Source organism: Pelophylax lessonae (assembly GCF_965119305.1).
Source record: "Pelophylax lessonae genome assembly, chromosome: 3".
In the NCBI taxonomy this organism is placed as follows: domain Eukaryota; kingdom Metazoa; phylum Chordata; class Amphibia; order Anura; family Ranidae; genus Pelophylax; species Pelophylax lessonae.
This window is the reverse complement of record NC_138770.1, coordinates 195,230,634-195,246,971: the sequence shown is the minus strand read 5'-3', so window position 1 is coordinate 195,246,971 and position 16,338 is coordinate 195,230,634. Positions and strand designations below refer to the sequence as shown.

Genomic DNA, 16,338 nt, shown 5'->3' with positions numbered 1-16,338 from the left:
AGCTGCTAGGATTGCTTTTACAAGACAGCCAACGGTCGGCTCCTAAAAATGGTACTGGGATGATGCCTGCAGCAATATAACCACATTAAGTCCAGCAACATACTAGTATGTCCCTGGTCATCAAGTGGTTAACTTTCTCCACATTTTTCCCACAGATGTATTTTTCTAAATAAGCAATGCTGCATTTTAAATTGGGGGATTATTCAGACTTTGCATTTTGGTGCAAGGTCCATGTTAATAATTTTAGTTGGATGGTAATAGCAACTCAAGGATTGCAGAACTGAACAGAATTGTAGCCATGCTGTGAAGATTTACTTGTAGTAGTTGCCCTATCAATGACTTCATCCTGCTAATTTCGCTGCATTTCTCACCAAATGAGACAAATGCATAGAATCAGAGAGTAAAAGCAGAAAGAACAGTAGACTGAAGTGAAATCTTAATATGGCAACTGTTCACAGCAGGAACACAAAATAATATATTAATCTGGAAAGCCAGTGCCTTTTACCCATCACCATAGGTAAATTATGTTTTGGTGCATGCGACATGCCGGTTTATCTAAAATACATGCAATTCCTAACTTTTTTTTTTTTTATATTTTGGATAAAATGGGGAATTGTTGCAATTTTTGTCATGTTCTTAATTTCTGCCATTGACCTCGTTGGGGAGATTTTCTCTCAAATCCTGTCCTTGTGATGCCAATGGAGTCCAGATTAGAGATATAGACCGTAATGGAACATTAACAGAGGCTATAACTAACAATTTGGCTGGGGTGGATTTTAAAGAGGAAGTAAACCCTCCTCTACAACTTGTACCTATAGGTAAGGCTATGATAAGGCTTACCTATAGGTACTGTAAATATCTCCTAAACATGTACCGTTTAGGAGATATTTACCTTACATGCAGTCAGTGACGTCACTGGCGCATGCGCTCTGAAGGAACGGCCGCTTGTGCCGTTCCTTAAGAGTCCCGTGCCGTGACTGTCAGCTCTCGCGCGGGAGTGATGTCACCGCGGCTCCGGGCCAATCAGATGGCCGGATGCCGCGATCCCGGAAGACGGGCGACTGGACATGTCGCCCGTCATAGAGGTGACTGAGCGGCACGGCGGGGGCTCGTTCTAAGGTAAGTATTGCATAATGAGCTAGTATGCAATGCATACTAGCTATGTCTTTCTCTTGCAGGGTGAAAAAAAAAATGTGAGTTTACAACCTCTTTAAAGCACTGTCAGCAGCCATATAAGGTCAATTGGGATATGGAAAGCACTAATCAAGTTTAGGTTAAGGAATACTTTTACTGTGTTTTTTTTTTTTTTTTGAAGAGAAAAAGAACAGAAAAATGGCGCATACATAGCACAGTTACAACAACACGTGCCATGGCGCCTGTGCCCAACCCTCAGTGCGCAGGTGGTATACATTAATTCCAACAAAAACAGAACCCTAATAACAGATGGGAGGGGTTGCCTTTGGAGCACCTGGGTCCCTTCTTTTCTAAGCTCTAAACAACAAGTAGCAAAGTGGAACTGAAACACTATTTGTAACAAAGTTCCTTTAGAGCCGGTTCACACTACCACGACCAGAAAGTCGCCCCGTGACTTGAAGAGACTTGTTTAGAGACTTGTTTAGAGACTTGGAAGAGACTTGGAAGAGACTTGGAAGAGACTTGGAAGAGACTTGGAAGAGACTTGGAAGAGACTTGGAAGAGACTTGGAAGAGACTTGGAAGAGACTTGGAAGAGACTTGGAAGAGACTTGTGCACTACTTTGAAGAGACAGGCGACTTTGTCTGTGGGGAATGCCTGGCTAATCTCTTTCTTCTTCCTGGAAAGTCTGATAACAAGTCGCTTCAATTAAGATAAGGAGGCGACTCCCATTGAAGTATATGGGACAGTCGGATCACAGGTCACCTCAAAGTAGTACAGGACCCTTTTCTCAAGTCGGAGCAACTTCAGTAGTGCCAATTAAGACGGCACTGATTAACATTGCTTTTGTTATGTCAAGCGACCTGGGGCTACACAAGTCGCCTCACAAGTCGTGCTAGTGTGAATGGGCTCTTAATCATTCTCAACTTTGTTGTTTCATTATGCTGTAGACATGAGGCATTGATGTTTGTTATTTACGGAATATGGTGAATAAAGTAAGTGAATGCCCTCTCACATTCCCATTAGCAGCTTTGTATTTCTCCCTCTCTCTCAGGCTTTACAGGAAATTTTAAAATAAAAATGGACAATAAAACATTTACCCTTTTCGGCCAACTCATGGCTTCCTTTGTGAGGAGAAGATGTTTTAACTATAACAGGTCCTGGAGTGCTCCCATCAGACTGAGTAGTTTCATTGGAAGACTGTGAATACAGATAATCCTCGCCAAGGGAATGTCTGAGAAGCTCAACTTCAACAACCTGAAGATTAAAGCAAACATGCAGGGGTATTAGAAACAGTTAGAAATCCAGGAGGTCATATATTAAAGGAATAGACACAGAATGTGGATTACAGATAAATCCAGCTCAGATTTAGCCAGGTTGGGAGACGATTGGCAACTGTTAATCTTACCATACATGCTACAACTAACTTGTGTTAAAGAGGAACTCCAGTCTGGGCAAAAAAAATTACAAACTATGTTGCATGAAATTTGTGCAACTGATACCAAATTTGCAAAGCCTAAACATGCAAGTGAAAACTTCAAGTGAAACTGCAAACAATTCTGAAACTCAAAACTAGCCATGGATGAATTTTTAAAAACTTACAGCAAGAAATATAGGCACTATAATTATTCTTCTCACTTCGGTGTGCACAGTAATACCCAAAACTCATTATGCAAAGGCCATTGGGACAGGACATGGGTCCCCCATTTTTTTTTTTTTTCATGCATTTTTCTTCAACTTTATTTTATTACATTTATTTATTTTTATTTTTTTACTACTGTATACTGCATGTGGTAGTATTGTACAATGGCAGGTCCTCTTTATGGAGACAACAGTGGTTTGTCTGTTAGACCCTTGATGTCTCGCGTGCACCATGTTTCCAAACAAATTGGGTACTGACAGATAATTGCCAATTCTCCCTTATATTACTCAAGCCAGGAATTCAAAATGTTAAAGCGGTTACCCAAAAAGAAAGAAAAGTATTTGAATACTTCTTCGGTTAGATTTTGCTACAATTTAAATGCTTCTTAGGTTATATTTTTCTATGGACTTACTGTTCCTAATATACCAATATACCATAGATAGGATCTACCCATCAACCCCTGAAGAGCAATCAAAACACGCTGGATGTAACCCAAAACTGTAAAAAACGAAACAGGATGATGATAGAATTATCTTCCCGGTTTAGTTAACAGAGCAAAAAAAGTGTTACAAAAAAAAAAAAAACACCACACCATTAAAGGCTCAAAATGCTAAATTGGCAAGACAAAATGTACAGTGTACAATATGTAGAGCACATGGTCATAGGATGGAAACTGTCAATACATAAAGTCTAACCAAACAGCATGACTGAAATGCATGTAGCGACCATTGCTCCAGTGCTCCCTTCGAACAGCCCAGACTAGCCTAAAGGCAGAAAAAAAAAAAAAAACAGTGGGGGAAGGGAGCGAAAGCCCAAGTCATGGACCGCAGCCAGGACTGGTAAATGGTTTCAAGCTTGGGAGCCTGCCAGTGAACAATATTCAGGAGAATGGGTAAATTCAATAAAACTGTTTTATTGAAATGCTCTTCAGTGTGAATGGCTGAAGCCAGCAGCTCCTCTATTTGTAATATCTTACATGACCAAAAGACAACATAGTGCCCTCCTTTTCCTGGCACCTCTAACATAATGGCAAACCCTGTGGAAACAGCTTATGGAGGGTCTTAAGGACCCTATACCATCTAGATAAGATTTTATAACCCATTTCCTGAACACAGCATGAGTCAGGCGCCTTGTGAGTCATGGTTAAGATTCTGTGGCATTGTTGGTCTGTGAAGATACATCCCAACTCACAATCCCTTTGGGACAGATATTTTTGTGGGGATGAACTCGGTGGGTGGGACAATAGGCAATATAATCATCAAAGACAGTGTGCCCATTGCCTCTTCTTTGAGGCATAGGTGTTCAAACTCTGTGAAAGTGGGAAGACCCACAAAACATTCCCCCAGTGGTGCGTAAGAAAGTGTAGTTGCATTAATTTCCATTGAGGAGAAGGGGGTTGAACATCTTGCAAATGTCTGAAAGACAGCGCTAATGATCATTGTTGAAAAAGTGTCGAAATGCCATTGTTAAAAATCCCAAAATCTGCCGCCTTGTATGGAGAAGGAGAATGCGCTGTTGTCATTGAGACCCCGTGCATAACAAGGGTGTGTAATCACTGGCGTCATACTCGAAGGGGACGAGTCAGATAAGACAGTCTTCTGACAATGTAACCCCAAATAGTCAGGTGGTTGGGTATCAATTAGCATGGGAGTATCCGACGGTAGCCAAGGCAAACTCCCCAGGATGCAGTCTGAAAAGGACAGTTCCAACAGGACCTATTGTTTGTCTAAAAGTTACTTTTTCAAAATAGTTACCCCAAAAAAACATTCAGGGATAAAATTTTTGTATTGAATTCTCAGTCCAAGTGATCACATGCTGAATTCTCAGTCCAAGTGAGCCATATCAGGTGCTGAAGGACCACTGTTGTCATGGACAGCCTAGAAACCAAGGAAGCCGCATCCAGAGAAGCACCACAGACAAAACTGCAACCCCTAGACCAATTGGTCCGTCAGCTCGCAAGGGCAGGGGGAAGCTGTTCCCCTTCCAGATCCTGGCGCAAAAGCTTTGCCCACTCCGTTACAGTTTGGCACACCAATGCTATGATGACCACAGGCCTAAGGGCTGAACTGGCCACAGGAAACATGTGGCAGATCAAATTCTCGGCTCTCCTGTCAAAGGGGTCTTTAAAAGCCGGAGACTCCTCCACCGGAATTAAAGTGGAGTTATTCGGCCTGAAACCCTGAAAATCCACCACAAGTGGGACTGTCCACTTTTTTTTTTTTTTTAAACAGGGACTCTTCAAAGGAATAACGTCTAGCAAAAACGCTTAGGCACAGACATAATGCGTTCAGGTCACTGACTTGCAACAATTTTGTCAAGAAGGCGGAAAAAGGGGACACCTTTCGTAGCCGCTTTTGGGGGAGCTGCAGGTACCAAAGGATACCGGCACCTCCGACGCAGCAGCAGCTGCATCCTCCAATTTTAAAGTTTCCCACACCGTTACAATCAGGGCTGTGGAGTCGGTAGATAAATGTTCCGACTCCTCAGTGTTTTGTACTTCCGACTCCGACTCCTCTGTATTAATATGTATTAATCTTTCGACACTGACTTGGGTGGGTGGCATTGCAGTAACTATTCTGGCCACATCACTAACGATCTCTGGATAAACAAGGATGGCTTCTTCAACTAACAAGATTTAATTTTCCAGCAAAAGACTCTCTCTTTTCATCATTGAAGATGCAATGCCCTCAGCTATTAACCCTCCATTTTTGTTCAGGCGATATAACAGGCTCTTCCATTCCAAGAGGAATATACCCGGGGTTAGATCGTCACATTGCAACCTCTTGGTGATAGTGAAGGGGTGAGAAAGAAGGTTCTCCAGCTCTTTTGTTTGTGTCCACTGGCTTTCAGTTAATGCAAGAGTTTCATTGTCCATTTCTTCTATGAAGTCTATGTTCAAGCAAATGCTTCACCATTAAATTAGTGCTTCCCCAGCGAGTTGTTTGATCCAAAATGGCTCCTTTTCCTGCACGTCTTTTCAAAATTGCATCTGTTTTCAGGGCCCTGGCTGCAACAGTTACTTGCCGTAATTTGCCAATTAGTGTAGCTGCATGGCAATCTTTTAATCCATCTCTTATGGCAAGTTGCAGTGTATGAAAAGCACATCGCATATTATGAATAGTAGCAAGCTTCAATGCTTCTTCAACAAAGTTGTCTAAAAAAATGTCAGCATTCTCTTCAGTTTCTAAACTTTCTCCAATATGGGCGGCACAATGGGGTAGTGGTTAGCACTTTCACCTAGCAGCAAGAGGGTCGCTGGTTCAAATCCCAACCACGACACTACCTGCCTGGAGTTTGCATGCTCTCCCTGTGCCTGCGTGGGTTTCCTCCGGGTACTCCGGTTTCCTCCCACACTCCAAAGACATGCTGGTAGGTTAATTGGATCCTGTATAAAATTGGCCCTACTATGTATGTATGAATGTGAGTTAGGGACCTTAGATTGTAAGCTCCTTGAGGACAGGGACTGATGTGAATGTGCAATGTATATGTAAAGTGCTGCGAAAATTGACAGCGCTATATAAGAACCTGAAATAATAATACTTGCAGAGCTGTGTTCCTCTAACTCTAATATCTGTTTGTTACCTTCTTCATCTGCGTTCATCTTCTCAATTGTGCTCAACATGTTAGAAACGTTATCTGTCACAACATAAAATCTGTTTCTTTGTAATTTCAAAATCTTCTAGAACACCCTCCACTAACTTCTGAAGGTAATCACTGGTGTGATGTGCCTGAGTGTCCTTTAATGCGAGGGTCCGTGTTATTGTTTTGTAATTATTTTCATCCACAAATCTAACATTAATAGAAAAATAATTGACTCTGGACGTGTGCATGCATCCATTTTAAGGAAGACAAAACGTCCTTTTAGAACTTTCTGTAGTTCTTCCTTTTTACATTTGGCCTCCTCAATTATAAGTTTCCTTATACTAAGTAATTAATTATAACTTTTTGTGAATTGGGACATTTAAACTTGCTTTTTTTTTTTTAATTCCAATCTAAATTTAGTACGAGTAGGAGTCGGAGCATTGTTTGCCGACTCCGACTCCAGGTACCCAAAATTTACTCCGACTCCTCGACTCCGACTCCACAGCCCTGGTTACAATCAGTGCATCCACCAGCGCCGATGCACGCGTGGCTGTAGTAGAAGAAGAAACATCCTCACTATCAGAGCATACGAAGCTCACCCTGAAACATTACAATCAGGATTATTGCACAAACACAAAACAGGCAGGTGAGGGTCGCAGACTGCGACCCCGCAAGGTGACGCCGACCTAGGGCCCACGAATGTACCACCTACTGGACCCCGAGGAAAAACAAAAAGGGGGGGGGTCACCCTCCGAGCCCCTCCATAGAGGCCCACATGAAAATAAATGGCCCCCTTAAAGAGAGTTCCCCGCTGTAATGCGGACACGCAGGCAAGGTACTCAGAGGGTCCGCAACGCTAAAGGGGGGCTGCCCTACGCAACCTGGCGGCATGCTGTCATCAAACAAAGGTGACCACCCCCCCCCCCCCCCACAGAGAAGGCGCCAATCTGGCTGCATGGCCTAGTAGGCCGCAGCCTAAATTTTGGTGGAGGCCCAGCCACACAGATCCCATCCAAGGGGAGGCAGATGGCCACAGGACACTCACCGAGGGATGCCCCCCCCCCCCATGCCCCCCCCCCCCCCGGAGGCGCCCACTCTGCCGCAAGGCCCAGTAGGCTGCAAGTCGCAGGCCTAAATTTTTGAAGGCGCTCCGAAGCCCGCCAGAGCCGACCACCCAGAAACAACGGAAGAGAGGGCAGATGCCCAAAAGTAGGCCGCAGCCTAAATTTTCAGTCAGGTCCATCCCGGACCTGTGGATGTGAAGCCATCCACTCCCCCAGCCCAAACACAACAGCCGGGAGCCCTTAGGACCCCCTTGCCAGGGTCACTAACCCCCCCAGGGTGACAAAGGACCCTGTTGTAACCCCCGATGTGCGCTGGGAGAAACCGGTCAGCAACAGCCCCAAAGGAAGCCCCCTTCAAAAGCATATGGCAAAAGCCAGCTCAGAACCTCCAGGAAGGGCAGGGGGGGGGGGTTGAGGGGTACGGGAGACCCACGTTGACCCCAGAGGGGCTGGGGAGAAGGAGGGGAACCTGGGGGTCCTACTGTCCTAGGGAGGGGTCCACATCCACCCAAACCGCAAGGGGGAGAGAGGGGACACTACTTACCATAGCGTGGAACCGGGTGGACACAACTCCAGGCAGACCACCGCACCATCCGAATGGGGATGCTCGGGGCCAGAGGCACGCTGCGACTCAGACTGTGACCAGGTCGTGTGCGTCCTCGCGAGACGTTTAACTCGCCGCATAATGCCCGTCCAGTGGGGCTATGTCACAGCTGACCTAGCGCGGAGCTGGCCAGACTGGGGAGACCATAAGGATCTAGTATATATCCAATCCGTCACCCTGTCCAGCAGTTGATTGTAGTTATCACAGGAACAGAAAATAATAAAAGAGAAAAAAATTCAGTTTAAAAAAGAAAAAATGCTAGGACCAGAGATCCCAGCAAGAAACTAGGTCCTTACTCCTGACTAGACAGAAAAAAAATGAATGCCTATAGGAGGAAGTGGGACTATACTCCCTGGGACTGCCCCATAGGCGTAGTAAAGCTTTTTCCTGCCTAGTGTTCTACTCCTGTAGGGGGCGGCATAACCCAATGGTCAAGAAGATTCTGAAGCTGTGTTTGTCAATGAACGAAAGAGAAATAAAACTTAACTGAAGTCTTGCTTTTTATTTATTTTTTTAATTGTGTGATTTTTGATTAAAACTGTAAGAAGCTGCCTTGTACAGACAGCAAAATGAAGAACTGGACCACTGTTGCCACAGAGCGTACTGCTCTAGATTTCCAGCAATCTGAAACAACACCTACACAGTGTTGTTGATTGGAGCACTGTGAACTCAGTGTGTGGGACCGCTGGGAACCCAGACTGATGCACTACGTGCAAAAGCAGCATTTCAGTTCTCCAGCTGGCATCAGGCACAGGGCAGCTCCTTACATCTACCATCATGGCCATACAAAAAAAAAAAAAAACTTGCATTAATACACAGCCTGACTGCAAAACATGTATGAAAAGCAAAACTTCAGTTGGGCTTTAAATACTGTATAAGGAAGGCAAAGAAAAAAGCTTACCGTTTCTGCTCCTAGTGTCTGCAATCCAGTGTAAGTTCTGTCCAGCTACACAAGTGCAACAAAAAAAAGTTTAGCATTAACAAATTTACTTAATATTTAGCTGATAACATGTTCAATTTATCTCATATTTGATGTGGTTTAAAAAGAACCTCTAAAAATTGAAAAATAAATCAAATATAATAATAATAATAATAAAAAACAAAAAAATACTGCAAGTAAAAACTTATTCAATCACCCATCTGCTTCTCAAAAAAATCAGGGACCCTAGAGCATAGCTATCCGCATGTAATCCCATCTCCACCAGGTTTGCTGCTACATAGGCCAATCTCAATCTTGGGCCTGCTTTTAAAGCACAATCCCTTTAAGTAAATTATTTTTGTGTTGTAACTACATTTATTGAGACACCCTGATCCTTAACGTCCTGTTCAGTTTTTATGAAAGGTAAATTACACAGTGCTGTACTGGTCACAGCAAGTCTGATGATATACCACTATTGCACTTTTGTTAGCCGGCAAAAGGTATTGTGCACGATCCACTTTATTCACATAGCAGCCTCTCAGGATGCAGCAGAGTATTTTTAAAGTGCACACTACTACAATATGAACATGCTGTAACTTGCCAAATAGGGAATCCATCAGCCATTTTGTGAAAGTCTGGGTGTTTAGCCTTTGTTCACTCACATTCTGTCTTTTGTCTGCATCAAAACAAATGGGCACATTCGAGAATCGGGTTCAAAGTATCACATGCCCCCGTTTCTTAGTGAACCTAATCAAGATCATGATAAGGAGAAGTACTGAAGGTGTATTTCAATATCCAACATACTCTTGCCATATCTGTACCTTCAAATTATGAATGATATCTATCCGCTTGTTCTGACTGTCCTTAAAGTGGATCTGCACTCTCACAGGAAATTCACCCCATCCTCTGCGTGTTAAATGGAAAGGAGGCTCTCTAGAAACAAACCAACTCTATCAGTCACTCTGCTCAAAAAGAAATGATAAAAATACTAACAAAGATAAGTATTTATAGCAACCTCAAGCAATGGTGTCCATTGTATGCTTAGAAGTATTAAAAAATATCAACCTCTCTGAATGATGAATAGTTACTATAATTATTTTAAAAATATTCAGCAAGACAAAAAAAAAAAAAAAGGCTAAGGCTGGCCATACACTATACAATTTTCCTGTTCAACTTGCCTTTAGATTTACCAAAACCATGTAATATAGGGTCAAACCTAAACACTTTCAATTTGTATGCAGTCAGGCAGGCCCTTGCACTACATAGTTTAAGGTAAATCTAAAGGAAATTGAATAAGAAAATTGTATAGTGTATGGCCAGCCTAAGTAATCATTTTTTCCTATTATTTAAACATTTGGAAAAGCACTGCAAAGAATCACAAGTGACTTTAAACAAAAGGTGGTGTGATTTCTGGCCGAATTACATGCGGTTTCCCCCACCGCTCCTGTGAGAAACCAGGCTCCTCATAATGACTTCAGCCTGGGTTCACACAGGAGCGGTGAGGGAAACTGCATGCGATTCAGACAAGAATTGCACCGCATTCCTGTTCAAATCGCATGCAATTCTTTGTAGTGCAATTTGAGCCCATTTATTTTGTATGGGCTCAAATCCCACTGCAAAGGCAAGTACTTGACTGAAAGTATCGGTACTTGTACTCACCGGTAAAAAAAAACGTATTGGTGCAACCCTAATTCGAAGGCAAACTTCCCTTATAAGCATACAGCAAATAATTAGATAACAGTCATGTTGGAGCTCACCTGACTTCCACAAGATCATTAGGCTTGTAGCTTGGGTGCAAGAAGAACCAAACCTTTTTCACAAAGTGATGAATGCTTGGCTCCTTTCTAGAGCCACGTACATAGACCATCCACTTATGTGTGGACTGATCATTCTCTTCTCGTTTGTCAGGAGGAATGTACCTTAAATCAGAAAGAAAACAAATAAATCCAATATACATACATGAAAGTTTAAAACGGAGCTCCACCCAAAAGGGGAAGCTCCGCTTGTTCACACCCTCCCCCCCTCCACTTCCACATTTGGCACTTTTTGGGGTGGGGGCAGCAGGTACCTGGTTTTGACAGGTACCTGCTCCCACTTTAGGGTAAGATCGGCGATCTACATGCCTGGTCCCTCCTCCTTCCCCCCTGCTACCTTCTGAGATCTGTGTGTGTGTCCCAGAAGACAGTGGGACCATTCAGAAAGTGCAGCGTCAATCTCGCATGCGCAGCAGGAAACTGGCTGTGAAGCCTGAAGGCTTCACTGACGGTTTTCTTTATTTACAATGCCGGCACCTGCACCCAAAGCCAATTAACAAATCAGCTTGGGGTGCCAACATCAGGGAATCCCTGGGCAGGTAAATGTCCTTAAATTTAAAAGTCAGCAGCTACAGTATTTGTAGCTGCTGACTTTTATTAAATGTATTTTTTCTAGACTGGAGCCCTGCTTTACATCAACTTAACCACCTGAGCCCTGGAGCCATTTTTTCCATTTCAAATTTTTGGTTTACAGGATTAAAAAATTATTTTAGTCCTGAAGATTACTTAAAACCCCTAACCATTATATATTTTCTGAAAAAAGAAACCCTAGAAAATAAATTTGGGGTAGTTTCAATTTTTTATGTCACATGATATTGGCACAATGGTTAATAAAATGCAAAATTTCAGTAAAAGTTAGGTACCTGGTAACTTTTTCTAAGAAGTCTTCCAGGGCAGAGTCTGAGAGATAGGCTCCTCCCACCTGAAACAGGAAACACAATAGTCCACCATAATAAAAAATGCCTTCTGCCTCAGTAATATTAAAGCACCAAAGGAACCCTTTAGTAAGCTCATTAGTTTGAAAACCACTATTTTGCCTTGTTCTTTAGGGCGGGAACGAGTTCTGCCCTGGAAGACTTCTTAGGAAAAAAAAAAAAAGAGTTACCAGGTTCCTAACTCTGTTTTTTCTAACCGTCTTCCAGGGCAGCATCTGAGAGGATGTACCAAGCAATACTTACTTGGGAGGGGATAAAGTCTGGAGCACCTTGCGACCAAATGTCTGGTCCTGACTGTACAGCTGGTCGATGCGGTAATGCCTTGCGCAAAGGTATTGAAGCGCGACCATGTCCCTGCCCTCCAGATCTGCTCCGGGCTTGCCCAGACTCTTTCTGCGTTTGAGGATGCCCAAGCTTTGGTCGAGTGGGCCGTGACTCCGCTCAGCAGGGCAAGGTTTAGTGCTTGGTAGGCTGTCTGAATAGAAAGCTTTATCCATCTGGCTATCGTACTTTGAGGCCGGCTTCCCCTTGTTGACTCCTGCATGGAGAATGAATAGTGTGGTAGGTTTTTGACAATCTTTACATCTCTCGGGGTAAGCTATCATGTGCTTTCTTACATCTAGCTTGTTGTAGGTGACTTCTTGTTATCCATCGAAATTGGAAGGGAGGGAATAACCACATTATGAGTTCTGTGGAAAGTTGAGGAGACTTGGCAGGAAGGCTGGGTCTGGAGTGAGGATAATTTTATCTGTCAGAATTAAACAATATGGTTCTATCATGGATAGAGCCTGTATTTCGCTGACTCAAGCGCCACCAGGAGTACTGTTTTTAGTGTAAGGTATTAATCCGAACATTCCTCCAATGGTTCAAGGGGTGCTGAGAGGAATCCTTTAAGTACTGTGTAAAGGTCCCATGTCGGAGTTCTGGCTTTTTTCAATGAGAGAAGGAATCTTCTCATGAGCGTGACTTCTGCCAGCCTAATGTCTAGGTGGGAAGATAGGGCTGCCACTTGAACCTTCAAAGTGTTATGGGAAATGCCCTTGTCCGCTCCGTCCTGTAAAAAATCTAAGATTGTTGGAATAGTCCCCTTGTCGGTGTCTCCTTTGTTTTCATACCAGAAGACAAACTTTTTCCTCACTTTTTTGTAGATGGCTCTAGTTACAGGTTTTCTGCTGTCGAAGATGGTTTCAATCACCCTGTTTGACAGACCTTTGTTCTGTAGCCTCACCCTTTCAGGAACCAGGCCGAAAGCTTCATGACCTTGTGGTTCGGGTGGTTGACTGGCCCTTGCGATAGGAAGTTCGGCTTGTCTGGAAGTGTTAGATGTGGCTGAATACTGAGGTTTTTTAAGTGAGTGAACCATGGTCTCTGAGGCCAATGGGGTGCAGTAAGTATCACTGTTGACCTTTCTTCCTTGATCTTTGTACCAACTTTGGTATTAGGGCAGTTGGGGGGGGGATGCATTACACAGATGGGGAGCCCAGTTTTGGTTGAACGCATCTACCCCGATGTTCCCATCTGTAGGGTTTAGAGAGAACATTTTTTGGAGTTTCGTATTTATTTTTGCCGCGAACAGATCCGCATTGGGCACCCCTCAGACTCATGTGTTGTCGGTTCTCTTCAGATGGATGGCGGAGACGGATCGGATCTCTCACCCCACTACAGTGTTGTTTCTGTCAGGCCCATTAGACGGGTCAATTTTATCCCCCCTTGCCTGTTTAGGTATGCCACAGTTGTGGCGTCATCTGACTGAATCCTGATGTCTTTGCCCTGAATCGCCTGTTGGAACGCTTTTATCGCCTCCTCTATGGCTTTTAACTCCCTCAGGTTTAAGCATGCTTTAGACCAGTGGGGGGTTCCATTTTCCTTGTGCGCAGCGGTCCACCATATGTGCTCCCCAACCCAGAGCGCTGGCGTCCGTAGTGATCCCCCCGGGATCGGTCTGTGTCCATCTGCGTCCTTCGAGGTACAGTAGAAGGCTGAGCCACCACTGGAGCGTTCTTTTGATTGCACGAGGAACCAAAATATTTGTCTCTAGGGACGATGGGTTGCCATCCCATCGGACCAAAATGTGATTTTGTAGAGGTCTCAGGTGGAGCTGGGCCCAGCTGATGGCCGGGATTGAGGACGTCATTAGTCCCAACACTGCCATGCCCCGTCTGATTGTCATAAACTTGGTCTCCATCAGGGATTCTTTCACTTCCTTGATCTTCGACTTTTTCCTCCATCGGGAAAATCTTGGATTTTTTGGCATCTAGTATGTAGCCCAAGTATATGACTCTCTGGCTTGGGGTTAATTGCGATTTTTCTTCGTTCATGATCCAACCTAAGCCTTGCAAGTAAGAGATGCTCTTGTGTAGATTGGCATCCAGGTCGGTCGGCTGATTCGGCAAAGAATAGTGATTGTCTAAATATGGTTCCACGCCTATGCCTTGCAGTCTTAGGTTTTTTTTTTTAAGGTTTCTGCCATTATTTTTGAGAAAATCCTGGGTGCGGAAGAGATGCCGAAAGGTAGAGCTGTGTATTGGAAATGTAGAGTGGACCGGACCCTTGACCGGAAATCTTAGGCATCTTTGATGGCTCTTTTTTATTGGTACATGTAGATATGCATCTTGAGGAAACCCCTTATTTTTGGCGGTTCTGTCTATAAATATTTCCATGTTGGGTCCCAACAGTAAAGGAGATTCCGAATAATCTATTTTTTGGAAGCGATGTCCCCTCCCCATGATTTCAGCCACAGGGCTCTCCTAGCCGAATTAATTAGGCCAGTGGTCCTGGCCGATAGCCTCACGGATTCAGCAGACGAGGAATGCTGCCTCTCTGGTTAATGTGGGTGATTTTCACCAGCTCTTCTCTTGGGGTATCGCCTTCTAGCAGCTCATGCAACTGCATCAGCCAGACTAATAAGGTCCTGGGTGTGCAGGTGGAAGCGATGACTGGATTCAGATTTGCTGCTGCAGCTTCCCAAGCTCTTCTCAGAAGTGCCTCTATCTTTTTGTCCATGGGATCACAAAGAGTCCCAGAGTCGTCAAAAGCTAAGTCAGACTTGTTTGCGACTCTGGCGAGGGGAGGCATCTACTTTAGGGCATTTTTCCCAGGATTTAGTATCCCCATCTATGAAAGGTATCTGCATTTAATCACAGCTGGGATGAAGAGCTTCTTTTCTGGTTCTTCCCATTCTTTCTTGACTAAGTTTTTCAGAGTCTCATGTACCGGAAATGTTCTTGTTTTTTTTTTGGTTGTCAAGCCTTTATACATCTTATCATGTAATGAAAGCTCTGCGACTTTTTTCCCTTTAATACCAAGTGTATCTGCTATGGCTCTTTGTAAATTATTGGTATCTTCCGAGGGAAAAAGTGTACCCTCTGATGCTGGATCTTCTTCATCTGAGTCCGAGCATAGGCCATTTTCGGATTTTGATTCTAAATCAGTTCCCTGCTCCACTGGGTCCACCTCATCCCCGCTGCACGAGGTGATGGGTGTCTTACTGGTAGATGGAGTGCTGGCGTGGCTGGAGCCTCCAGTTTTTCTATGGCCGTACAATGTGGCCTAATCGTGCTTTTAATTTCCCTTTTAAAGGAGCCAAGCATGTCCTTAAGGAACCCCTGTGACTCTTTACCCTCCATTTTGTTGATGCATTTCTGGCATAGGGTTTTTTTTTCCATTCTGGAGGAAACCTGTGACCACAAGAGGTGCATGCCTTGCTACTGGTCTTTGCCTTTTTCTCTTCTAGGGTCTTGGTCTGTAAACAAGCACGAAGGACCCAGTGAGGCAGGCAGTTGCCATACACAAACATGAATGACCGTTTGTAGTGAGGTAAAGACAGAAGGAACTCCAGAGTGCTCTGGATTACCTTGGAGCTGTCCTGGCCAGCAGGATCTGCAGGGCAGGGTGGGGAAGCATCCGACATGGTCAGCCTCAGAAGAGAAACTGCTACATAGGGGCCTTTTAACTGCTTCCTGCCCAGCTCCAGCCCCAATGCAGGTTGGTGTACATCCCTGCACTGTCATCTGCTCTCCTGGTATCCTACGGCCTGCTTCTTCCTTGGGGCTCGAGTCCATCTATCCTTCTGCTTGTTTTTTTTGTTTTCTTTTGAAATTTTGCCTTTTAAAAATCAAGCCAACGCCCGGAAGTGATGTCAGCGGACGTTCCCCGCTCTATCGCTCGACTTCGGCTTCCCCAAGATGGCTGCGGATCAGAAGCGCATCACCGGAAGGGTCGCGAGGCTCCGGTTGGGCCACCATCTTGCTCCTCCAACAGCATGGGACGCTGAGTAAGGTATGCCGGCCGGGAGGATAGCTGTGGCTAGTAGGAACTAGCCCAAAAGATCGGTGGCAAGATTGCTGGCTCATCCAAGTGCAGTTTTGGGGAAGATACCGCAGAAATCCTGACAGCTGGGGGGGGTGGTTGCATACCCCTCAGTAGGCACTCAACCTGCACTGCCCAAGGCTCCCTGACCTGGATGCAAGTTAGCACAGAGACTGAAAAATAATAAACAGTTGCAGATCCTATAGATCCGGAGAAAACACAATGAAACTGAGTCAGAAAGTATGACTGACATTTAAATAATGGTAAACTATTGTGTTTCCTGTTTCAGGTGGGAGGAGCCTCTCTCTCAGATGCCCTGGAAGACGATAAGAGAAA

At 44.4% G+C, this 16,338-nt stretch overlaps 1 protein-coding gene across 4 annotated transcripts in view; it reads right to left on the bottom strand.

Annotated features, from left to right (window-relative positions):
• The window catches only part of YEATS2 (YEATS domain containing 2), a 198,148-nt gene that overhangs the window by 138,255 nt on the left and 43,555 nt on the right, over positions 1–16,338 (bottom strand). For all 4 annotated transcript variants that reach the window (XM_082252197.1, XM_082252199.1, XM_082252196.1 and 1 more), the window contains exons 7-10: positions 10,703–10,864; positions 9,767–9,878; positions 8,928–8,972; positions 2,235–2,391 (exon numbers count right to left, since the gene is read on the bottom strand). In XM_082252197.1, coding sequence (XP_082108323.1) covers positions 2,235–2,391; positions 8,928–8,972; positions 9,767–9,878; positions 10,703–10,864 — 476 coding nt within the window. The remainder of the gene's footprint in view (positions 1–2,234; positions 2,392–8,927; positions 8,973–9,766; positions 9,879–10,702; positions 10,865–16,338) is intronic.